Source organism: Phytophthora ramorum (assembly GCF_020800215.1).
Source record: "Phytophthora ramorum isolate Pr-102 chromosome Unknown Phyram_PR-102_s0009, whole genome shotgun sequence".
In the NCBI taxonomy this organism is placed as follows: Eukaryota; Oomycota; class Peronosporomycetes; order Peronosporales; family Peronosporaceae; genus Phytophthora; species Phytophthora ramorum.
Window position 1 is genome coordinate 218,289 of NW_027150655.1, and position 11,138 is coordinate 229,426.

At 56.4% G+C, this 11,138-nt stretch overlaps 4 protein-coding genes across 4 annotated transcripts; 2 read left to right on the forward strand and 2 right to left on the reverse strand.

The window, feature by feature from the left end:
- Positions 1-17: 17 nt before the first annotated feature.
- KRP23_9800 (Nuclear pore complex protein Nup98-Nup96) lies at positions 18-6,188 on the forward strand (the record flags this gene model as incomplete). Its single annotated transcript, XM_067895401.1, has 1 exon — positions 18-6,188. One exon carries the CDS (start codon positions 18-20, stop codon positions 6,186-6,188), a length of 6,171 nt encoding a protein of 2,056 aa, XP_067741622.1.
- Positions 6,189-6,384: 196 nt separating this feature from the next.
- Positions 6,385-8,628, reverse strand: KRP23_9801 (Nuclear pore complex protein NUP98B; the record flags this gene model as incomplete). Its single annotated transcript, XM_067895402.1, has 1 exon — positions 6,385-8,628. One exon carries the CDS (start codon positions 8,626-8,628, stop codon positions 6,385-6,387), a length of 2,244 nt encoding a protein of 747 aa, XP_067741623.1.
- A 427-nt stretch (positions 8,629-9,055) lies between these two features.
- On the reverse strand, positions 9,056-9,415 carry KRP23_9802 (uncharacterized protein; the record flags this gene model as incomplete). The annotated part of the gene is made up of 1 exon (XM_067895403.1): positions 9,056-9,415. The coding sequence occupies one exon, from the start codon at positions 9,413-9,415 to the stop codon at positions 9,056-9,058; it is 360 nt and encodes a 119-aa protein (XP_067741624.1).
- A 518-nt stretch (positions 9,416-9,933) lies between these two features.
- Positions 9,934-11,138, forward strand: KRP23_9803 (uncharacterized protein; the record flags this gene model as incomplete). The annotated part of the gene is made up of 2 exons (XM_067895404.1): positions 9,934-11,049; positions 11,115-11,138. The coding sequence occupies 2 exons, from the start codon at positions 9,934-9,936 to the stop codon at positions 11,136-11,138; spliced, it is 1,140 nt and encodes a 379-aa protein (XP_067741625.1).

Sequence of the window (11,138 nt, forward strand, 5' to 3'; positions counted from 1 at the left end):
AGGGACCTGCATCCCACATGTCGTTCGGTGGCTTCGGCAACTCCGGTGCGCCCACGACCGGCGGCTTCGGGGGCTTCGGCGCGGGCGCCACCAGCGGCGGCTTCGGCAACTCAGCGGCCGCCTCTCCGTTCGGCGGCGGCGCGGCCAGTGGCGGCGGCTTCGGCTCGGCCCCGTCGGCGTTTGGCGCGGCACCGGCCAAGCCTGCCTTCGGGGGCTTCGGAGCTGCGGCGCCAACCACAGGAGGCGGCTTCGGCGCGCAACAGACGACCACAACGGGCTTTGGCGGCTTCGGCGCCGCCGCCGCGCCAACCACGGGCTTCGGTGCGGCCGCACAACCTGCGACAACGTCGGGATTTGGAGCCACGTCCGCGTTCGGCGGCGGTGCGGGCACTGGCGGATTTGGATCTTCCGGCACGTCGGCGTTTGGCGCCAGCACACCGTTCGGAGCCAAGCCCGCGGCAAGTTCCAGTCCGTTCGGATCCACAAGCGCATTCGGAGGCGGCGCGGGGACCACGAGCGGCTTTGGAGGAGGCGCGGCGACCGGAGGATTCGGCACGCCCACACCCGCCAGTGGCGGCATGTTCGGCAGCACAACGGGCGGATTCGGCGCGTCTGCGGCGAAGAGTCCTTTTGGAGCGACGTCGACGGCCACGACGGGGGGATTTGGTTCGCAGGCCACGAGCTCGACGGGCTTTGGAGGCTTTGGGGCGCAGCCTGCAGCGGCTGCCGCGCCGGGACAGGTGCAGGTGGGCACGGGTCTACCGCCCTACCAGCCTACGCGTGAAATGGAGCCTTCAGGAACGGGAGGAACGGCCAACTACATGTCGATCTCGCGTATGCAGGCGTACGCGCACAAATCTGCGGAGGAACTGCGCTACGAAGATTACTTGAAGCGCACAAACCCGGCAGCGGCACAGGCGGCTGCTACGCAGAACGCCCCGGCACCTGGAGCTACTGCGGGCGGAACAGGTGCATTTGGAGGATTTGGAGCGCAGCCCGCTACGAGCTCGGCCTTTGGATCGACGGGAGGATTCGGCACCAGCCAGCCAGCCACCTTCGGTGCAACATCCACTGGAGGAGGCTTTGGATCGTCTGCATTTGGCTCGACGACGACAGCGACGACGACGGGTGGGTTCGGTGGATTTGGGGCGCAGCCTGCGGCCCCTGCTACGAGCGGCGGCCTGTTTGGAAATACTGCAGCGCGACCTACAACCGGCGCGTTTGGAGCCCCGGCCACCAGCAGTGCCTTTGGTGCCACACCTGCCGCTACCTCAGCTTTCGGAGCCCCAGCCGCGGGTGGTGGCTTTGGAGCTACGGCTGGTGGATTTGGCAATAGTTTTGGCGCGACGCCTGCAGCACAGCCACAGACTGGCGGATTTGGAGGGTTTGGCACTACCCCAGCAGCGTCATCAAGTTTTGGCTCATCAGCGTTCGGTAAGCCGGCAGCATCAACAGGCTTCGGCGGTTTTGGCGCGACAACGACGCCTGCTGCAGCACCAGCTACGGGTGGTTTTGGCTTCGGAGCCGCACAGCCGCAGGCGGGCGTGACGACGTCTCTCTTCGGCGGCGGTGGTGCGGCAGCGCCTTCTTCCACCGGCTTTTCGTTTGGTGCGACTGCTCCAAAGCCTGCAGCTACGGGAGGCTTTGGCTTTGGCTCGACCGGTGGAACTAATGCATTTGGAAGTACCACAGGTAATGCATTTGGAGCTGCTACTGCCCCCAGTGCATTTGGCACCGCACCTGCCCAGCCAGCAGCCGGAACGACGTCCCTCTTCGGGTCTACAACAGGTTCGACGGGCGGTTTTGGGTTCGGAACGCCGTCTGCTGCGCCTGGAGCGACAACGAGCTTGTTCGGAGCAGCTAAGCCAGCAACTACTGGCCTTTTTGGATCGACGACTGGCAGTACTACGACAGGAGGAATGTTCGGCAATACTGCAGGTACCGGTGGTTCATCCCTCTTTGGAGGATCCAATACTGCGGCGAGCACTGGAACATCTGGGTTTGGCTTTGGCGGTGGCGGATTCGGTAGCACCACCACTGGTGGTTTCGGTGGGTTTGGAGCAACTGCTACCCCAACTGCTCAAACGGGAGGATTTGGCACTACGGGTAGTTTGTTTGGACAGCCACAGCAGCAGGCCCAGGCAGCTGTCGCTCAACCGCAGAGCTTGGTGGCAGCCCCTGATGTCAACCCGTACGGTTCCGGATCATTCGGTGCCGGACTCGTTGAGCAGAACGTGAAGGCGGCGTTGGATCTTCAATCGATCAAAACCGGTTCTAGTGCATCTTCGCGCCTGACTACATTTGCGGATGACGTTGGTCTTCCTAGAGGGCCACTGGATCCGCCTCTTGTGACGCGACGTCAAACGGTTAGCAACCGTCACGCGATTCCAGTCTCATTTATCCGTGGCTCATTTAAGGGCTCTAAGAGTCGATTCTCGACGTTTACATCTCCGGCCCTGTCTTCGACGCTTTCAAGTGGCTCCCGATCTGGCGTGGAGTCGAATGGAGATACCAATACCAAGGAAGATGAGTTCAAATTCACTTCATCTCTGTTCCGCAACTCGGTTACAAAGAAGCTTGTGATTGAAAAGGGAGAACATGCCCGTACCCGAAGCACTGGAGCAGTTTCCATTGTGCCGATCACTGATAGCGACCGAGCCGACATCTACGAAATTGGAAGTGCTCGCAGCCGGCTGCTGAAACCTGGTGATGACGGCAAGTACGGTGTCACTTTCTGTAACCAGATCAACAAAAAGTCGTTCTCGCTGCGCTTGTACCCGAACCAAACGGTGAAGCAAGCAAGGAGTGAAGTGAAACAATTGCTGCGTGAGAGCAGTGCCTCAACGGTATCCTCCATTGTCGACATCGAGTTGGTTCTGAAGGGCCGTATTGTGCATGACACGAGCGCTATTGAAGAGTTACAGCTCAAGGACGGAGATTCGATCGATGTTGTTGTGATTGAGGATCGTCCAGAGAACAATAAAACGCGCGAAGACCACGGCCCCTCGATTTCTTCTATGATCAAGAAGCTCGAAACACAAGCCAATGATGAGGCTGCACCGCCGAAACGCTTCATGACGTACGATGAGTATTTGGCGTCGGCTAGTCGAGACGAAAATGACTTGTTCAAGGAAACCCAAGCGGATGGCACTGATCGTCTCTCTCCAGGTGTGTCTTCGTGCCCTGTGCTAAAAAACAGGGACTACTACACTATTCCGTCGTATGAACGTCTGCAGGCCATGACCGACGCCGAACTATCCCAGGTGGAAAAATTCACGGTCGGTTGCCGTGGTTTGGGTGCCGTAGAGTGGATCGGAAAGACGGACGTCCGCAGTCTGGACATTGATGGACTGGTGTTCTTTGAGAAGAAGGAGGTGATTGTCTACAAGGACGATAAGAAGAAGCACGAGCTCGGCAAGGGTCTGAACAAGCCTGCTATTGTGGAACTTCTGGGCATATTCCCGCCGCGCAAATCGACCTCCCCTGAGAAGTACAAAGAGCGTGTGAAGCAGCGCACGCAAGATATCGGTGCTACCTACCTTGACTACTCCCTTGACAAGGGTATCTGGCGGTTCCGTGTTGAGCATTTTAGCCGCTACGGCTTTGAAGACGACGACGACGATGATGACGTTGACATGGATGGCCACAACGGCTCGCCGGACAGAAACAGTAAGGAATTGCACGCCGATCAGATGCCGCGAAAGCCAGACATGGCTCGTGGCCATGTGGTGCGTCGAGGAAAGGTGCCCTTTTCGGCTAACCGCAGCGGCTTGTTTCGTCAGTCTGGTATCTATGGCGGTGAGGTGAGCAACAATGTCGTGACATCATTTGGAGATCACCAGACCCCGACTTCTGTCAGCGATAAGTGGGATGGGATGCTCGACGAAGAAATTGCCAGACCAGAGTCGTTCATGGATTTTAATGGCGAGGAAGAGGTGGTGGCAACGAAGAAGGACCAACGGCCTACCAGTGAAGTGTTCCCTGTCATTCCGTACACTTTGAAGCCGCTTGGTGTGAGCGGCAACGCTGACCAACTGGCATCCGCTGAGAAGTCCACTACGTATCAGATGATGCTGCAAGCGTCGAACCAGCCGCAAGCCAAAGTTGTGCGCAACCACGTTGACGGTGGTATGTTTATGGCTCGCTCGTTTCGCTGCTCATGGGGGCCAAACGGTGAGCTTGTAAATCTCGGAAAGCTTACGTCGCGCTCGGAGAACACCTCGGACGTGGAAAACAAAGGCCGTCGTGTGTGCATTGAATTTCCACTTCGTCCCTTGGAGTCGCGCAAGACGGATCTCCATAAGGGGCTTATGCTGCACTACGAGTTTACATCTCAGGGCCGAAACATGAACGAGTACGTTGACGAAGACGGATCCGAAGTTCCAGCTCAGTATGAGCTCCCCGTTCACGAGCCGCTGATGAGTTGCCTGCAGAAGTACGTCGCTCATGCTGAGAGCCGAACAAAGAAGGCACCGGGTGCTTCATTTGAGAAGCGTACGCTGCTCTTGTGGAAGCTAATCGAGGCTTTGTGGGGTCAAGAACATGGTGCGAAGATGGGAGATCGGCCTAATTCAGTGTTCTACCCTCTAGCGTCGAGAGACGACCCTAACGAAGTTGAAACTCTGGACACTTTTCAGACTGTAGATCTGCGCCGCGAGGCCATTTCTCAGTGGTTTGAAGCTGCACTGAAAGATTCAGGTGACGCAGACACTTTCGAAACCTCTCCGAGTGTGGAAGGTGTGCTGCGCCTTCTGTGCCAGCACCGAATCGCTGAGGCGTCGGACATGGCTATGGATTGCGGTGACTTCCGCCTGGCAACCTTGATTGCACAGGCGGCTTCGTACGAGGGTAATGACTTCCGAAGCTTGATGGAGACGCAAATGGCGCAGTGGAGTGAAAATGGCACGCTAGAATTGATGGACAAGACTTTGGTTCTTGTCTACAGTGTGTTGGCTGGCAGTATTGAAGTGTTGTCGGCCCAGAAAGGTGCGAGCATGTCCTGGATTGATTGTCTTGCGCTTTGTTTGTGGTACAAGCGTGGCCCAGCGACGTCGCTAAAGTCTGCCATGGCGCTTTACGAGGAAGCAGTTGGCAAACAGCTTGCTTCTGTTTCGCTTTCTAAGTTCGCGGCTGCTGGCACGAACAAAGATGACCTATTGATGGAGCTGATGAAGCTTTATATTGAAGACGTATCCTCGTTGTGTAAAGTGCTGTCGCCCAGTGGTTTTATGAGCCATGGTTCGCGCCATCTGGACTATGAGCTGTCATGGCACCTTCACAGTGTTCTGCGTGCTTTCGGCTATAAGCTCGATCGTCAGTGGGAGTCACACATCCATCAGAACTTTATCCGACAATTGGAGGGTTCTGATCTATGGGAAGACGCAATTTATGTTGCGCTTAACATCTCAAACACTATCGAGCGCGAGAACACCTGCCGTGAATTACTTTTCCGTAACGCCGACGCTCTGGCGTCAAACGTGACAAAGCGGGAAGAGCTTTGCGAGCGCTTAAATATTCCTACAGAATGGGTCAGTGAGGCGCTGGCGGTGCGGGCTGTTGCGAAGCAGGAGCGTCACGAGGAAATTGCGCACTGGATGTCCGCTCGTCATTATGAAGAAGCCCACGCATGCCTTATCTCTCACGTGGCGATGCGTTGTCTGTTCGCTACTGAGAAAGATGTTTTGATGCAGCTGCTGCTGGAGCTCGAGCCTATGGCGGTTTACATCCCTCAGTGGAAGAGCTGTGAGAAGGTGGATGCTATCGGCGGCGGTCTGTTGCTGGAGTACCTCCGTCTGGAGCAGCAAAAGGGGCTGGAAGTTGGTCACGAGGATCAGTTCCTGCAACGTGTTATGTTGCTGTCGCAGCAGCTTTCTAGTGCTCGTGACGCATCGGCGAAGGACGTACGCAATAAGCGCGAGAAGAATGCGCTCCTGGCGCAAACGTGTGTGTCATCAATGATTGTGTCGTTGGCAACACAGGCAGTGCAGCTGCGCTCGCTCCTGTCGTACACGCAAGAGCGCGAGTTGACGAGTGATTCCTCGTCGATATCGACGCCTCTGGAGCTTGAGCCGGAGTTTCTCGGCGGTCTCTCACACTTGGTCACTGGGCACGAGACTAGTTTCGTGGAGTCGTACCGCACGAACCAGCTGATGCACCTTTGCTCCACTTTTATCGACTGGCGAGCTTAAACAGCGGCACCAATTTATGCTTGAACAAGTTAGTGACACCATCCAAGACCAAGACTCCTGCTGCGAACGAAACGAAACAAGTCATACTTCTCTTGTGTTGAACACCTTTCGTGCTATTCGATCGCTTACTACTGATTGACTAACTGCTATTTGTGCTAACCTACTTATTTGTCATGCATGCTTTGCTCTCGCTTCATCAGAAGTGCTCCACACGGAAGCTCCACACACCATTCCCGGCCTGCGAGTTCTCGTCGTATCCCAGGAAAGTGGCACCCAGTGCCTGCGTGTGGGTTTCAAGGCGCTTCAAGAAGTCCTCGTGGGACTCGTTTACCTCAGCAGAGATGCCATGGAGATTCACGACCGCTGGCTTGTTGAACGCACTGCCAACCTCTGGTTTGGCATCGTCACCCGGATACACAACTACTTTTCCATCGGAAAAGGTAACGAGGTTGTCCAGCTGAAGGCCGCGGACGTCCGTAGCACCGACGAACGAGATTTTTCCATACCTGCGGCGGCCGATCACAAAGTTTTCAACGCTCGCCAGCTCTTCGTCGGTGAGCTGCTGCATATCGCTGACGGCAGGCTCTGTGAAATACTCCTCATTGAGCAGTACGGGACAGGCAGGCGATGGAGATCCTTCGTCGTCGTGGTCTCCAACTTTGGCGCCTTTGCTGTGACTAGAGGATGCATCGTCCGACTTCACATCCGACACAACCGGAGTTTGCGCTTCTTCGTCATCAGCATCATCCGAGTTAGCCTTTCTTGAACTTCTCGTGGGGGCGTTCATTGGCATGGTGCTTGGTTCGACTCGGATTCTCGAGGACTTCTTCGATACCGCAAGTCGGGAGAACGAGCTAGAGAAGCGGAACACATCGGCTTGCGGGAGCTTGGCACGAACGGGAGACGGCACCATTGGCCTCTTGCAACTCGGGAATCGAGGCTGCACTGGCCGCATCGGCAGTGCCTGCAGAGGCTGTCTGGCCAAACCTAGTCGAGCAGCAAACCTCGCAGACGGTGATTGTAGGTGAGGCACCGAGGAGCTTGACACTGACGACGTTCGAGCACCAAACATCTTCAGCTCAGTCGACGATGGAGGGTTGGCGATCGCCGTCTTGACCTTTTGCTCGAGCAGTCCAGCACCAAACGAACCTGAGCCGTAGGGGTTTCTGTCAGGAGATGCCACCAATGCGGTGGAAGTTGCTGCTGTGGAGATAACAGAGCTCGAAGCGGTAGTGCTCGGAGAGCTGCTCGCCGCTTCACTGGGTGATACATTCAACGAGCATTCCGCGCTTGACTGAGTTGTCTCCTTGCAACTCCAATCGAAGTGTGGGAACGGCTCAGGCTGGGTCTGTTCCACTGACTTAAGCTGCTGGGTGCCAAGGTTCCAGGGACTCGCTTTCGGAGTCGAAGGTGTACGCAGCCCGCTCTTGAACTTCATCGATGCTGATCTAAATGACATCCCTGAAGCAGTTGTCGACCAAGCTGAACCAGGCTTTGCAAAAGAATCGGTGCTTGATGCAGACGGCGTTGGAAGTGGAAATGAGCTGAGTGCCGCGTTCGGGGCTACCTTCGCTGCAAACGGGTTAACCGTTGAGCTTGGAGCCACTTTAGCCGCGAATGGATTCGCAGTCGAGCTCGGCTTCGTGGCAAAGGGGTTGACTGTCGAGTGTGGGGCCACCTTTGCTGAAAACGGATTCACAGTCGAGCTCGGCTTCATGGCGAACGGGTTGGCCGGCACATTCTTCACTGCAAACAGATTTTTCGTGGAGCTCCCGAATTGCGTCGTCGTAGACCCTCCGAATGAAAATTCGTTGATCCCGCCGAAGGTTTTGTCCTCGGTCGTCGAGCCCGTGAACACATTTGCTGGTTTCGTGGCAAAAGGGTTCGTCGTCGCCTTCGTGAACGGGTTCGACGTTGGCGCTGCAAACGGGTTTGAAGACGGTGCAAGGGGTGGCTTTGCAGTGCTGCTACCAGAGCCAAATGCGGATCCAGAGCGGCCGGTACCGAACACCCCGTTCGAGTCCACATCCCCACCGAAAATCGAGTTCGAACTGGTCGTTGGTGCAGCGCTGCGCCCAAAACTGAATCCTCCCGTCGTTTGATTAGCACGACTCGATCTGCTGCTTCCAAACAGAGAACCGGACTGCTGCGGGACGGGGTCGCCGAACAGCGGCGTATAAGGTTTCGAGCCGCCGGCGCTCGAGTAAAACACGGACGGAGAGCTCTGGAACAGCGAGCGGCTCGGAGGCTTTGGCGGCGTCCACTTGGACCAGGTCGCAGCTTTGCCATTCCGTGCAAAGCACTGCTGCGTGCTCTCGACGCGTCCAAAAGGCTCCGAGGCGTCGTCCACCCTGTCAATGACAGGAGCGGCGCGGTCAAAACCTGCACTACCAAACCCGAAGGCGGGGGCGTTGGTGGCGTTAGAACCGAAGCCCGACATGGAGACTGGGATATCTCAAGTCTCAGTTGCAAGGGTCAAAAGGGACCGAGGTCTCAATTATTAGCAACTACAGCGGCCTACTCTGTCTACTCTTCTCAATCACGAAGCGGCAATTGCGACGGGGGCGTGTGCGGCGACGGAGAGCGGAGCGTGCACGACAGGAGGTGACGACTTGAGCAGTTGGAAGCGAATTCCGAAGTGAGCCAAACCACCACGGGTGGGCCCCCGCGGTCGTGGGTTCACTCGCGTCAGGCCCACCCGTTTTCTGCCGGTAGAAAATCAAGTTAAAAAATCCAGTGGGTGTGCGGGTTTTGACGAAACGGGTTTGGTCGGGTTTCGACCCGACCTAATTGAGGTTGACTTGACGGGCAGGATGTAGTGCGCAGTGAAGGCGAATAAATTATTTACTCAAACGCGGACGACTTCGTTACTCGCTGCACTCTCGAATGGAAGGCAGGCGACCTCGACACAACGCGCGACGTAGGTCCTCGACGCACCGCTGCTCGACGAGGTAACTCTCAATCGCGTCGTGCCATCGCGCGGCGTCCTCCTCGGAGCGCGCGGTCAAATAGACCACTCGGTCGCCTCGCAGTTTCAGGCAGAGGCCATGCGGACGGCCTGCCCAGTACAGCACGTCGAACACGCGGTCCTCGTGCAGGACCCTGGCCGCTGGGTTGTCATTCTTCTTGTACAGCAGCATCCCGTCCTCGAAGATGAAGTAGCGACGTCGCCAGCTCTTCAAATGGCGGCCACGCCGCTCCAAGTACCCGTCGACTACCGTCTGCATGCCTGTCGAGTCTGTGCTGAAGGGAGAATTTCGTCGAGTGACGGGCAATTGGCACCGCACGCATGGCGTGGCGCAGACTCGCTTGAAGTAATGAGCCCACACTTGTACGAGGGCTGAAGTGCCGTGTGTTATGTTGAGAGATCCATCTGTGCGCCATCTCGTGGCTGTGCCCAGCGCCTATCTTGGCTGTTAACGCAAAGCACTCTCGCGATCCATATGTCCGTCGCCGATACGGCAATGGGCTCACTACTGGCTCAGTGAGCAACGCGACCGAGTGTCGTTGTGGGCTTGTTCTCCACACTGAGGCACATCCGAGTGAACAATCCCCATAGGGCTTGCTGACGAGAAACGATGCGAAACCACACAAGCGTCGTGCAACGCAGGATCCAGGACGCAATATCCACCAGCTCAGACGGCCTTCACATCGGTGAGGCTGCTACACGACGGCTATTTTGGTGGTCGATACATTTCGGTGATCGACACATGGCTTCGCGTCTCTTCGTGCCCCACTTGACAAGATGCGGATCGTTGAATTTCTGGCCCTGCTGCTGATCGCAGGGACCCTCTCTATCGTTTCTGCCACCGACGCCACAGTATCTACTACATGTAGCAACGCGACGGTGCTGGCAGATCCAGCGCTGGAAGTCCAGCTCACCACGGGGGACGAGGGGCTCCCAGTCGACGCACTGCTGAAGATCCGACTGGACGCGCTGTTTGCAGTCTCTTCAGACGCTGCAGTGAACGACACAGCACTACAAGAGGCGCTGAACGGCCACTGGAGTGTCACTGTGGATACGGACACGAATGTATTGGCAGTGCAGCGCAGTGGGGACGGCTCCGTGGTGAGTTCTGGTGTCCTGCTTCGATTCAAGTTGACAGGCGTCACAAATCCTACTCGGGCCGGTCGGATTAGTACTGGGTCCACGGAGATTTCGAACCCAGGCGCCACGTTTAGTCGGATACTGCAGCTGCCGAGTATGGAGGTGGAGCCTGGAGCGATTTGGAACTCGAAGCTGACATTCTCGAACCTGCTTAGCGGGCGCACGACGTCGCTGGAAATACACTCGACTCTGGCGCATGCTGTGCCGAATGATGGAGCTGTCGGTGTTTATTTGTCGTATATGTATGGATCATTGTCGGGCGTAACTCTATCGAGTGTTGTTGGGCTGGATGGAGATTTCACGATTTCTACTCAAAATAATGTGATTTGGATCAAGCGTACTGCAATGTCCGGAACGGACAGTGGAGAGATGCAGGGTGTAACTATACGAATCGATGGCATTTTGCATCCATTGTTGGAAGGTCCTATGGGCCCCTCTGTGCTGGTTCAGACTGTGGATGGATCTAGTTGCATCATCGATCAAGCGTACGTGGACACATCAGGCAATATCCTTGCGAAAGCGCGCGTGGTGGTGAACAAGTTGAGCCTCAGGGTGATTGAGGGTGATGCGACTGGAGGGCAGTACACTTTTTCATTAACTGCACCACCGTTCGGAGACACTGAGCTCACCGTTGCCGTTGGAGATTCAGTCAGCAGGACAAAACTAACTCTCGATCCGCAATCAGTTGTATTCACGACGTCGAATTGGTCCAGCCCCGCTGCCATTACAGTGATTGTAGCTGACGATTACATGGTGAGCGGGACTTCCACTGAGGAGAGTGTTGTAGCTGTTCCCCATAGTATTACCAGTGGCGATAGCGGCAGAACCTTCGCCGTAGCTGA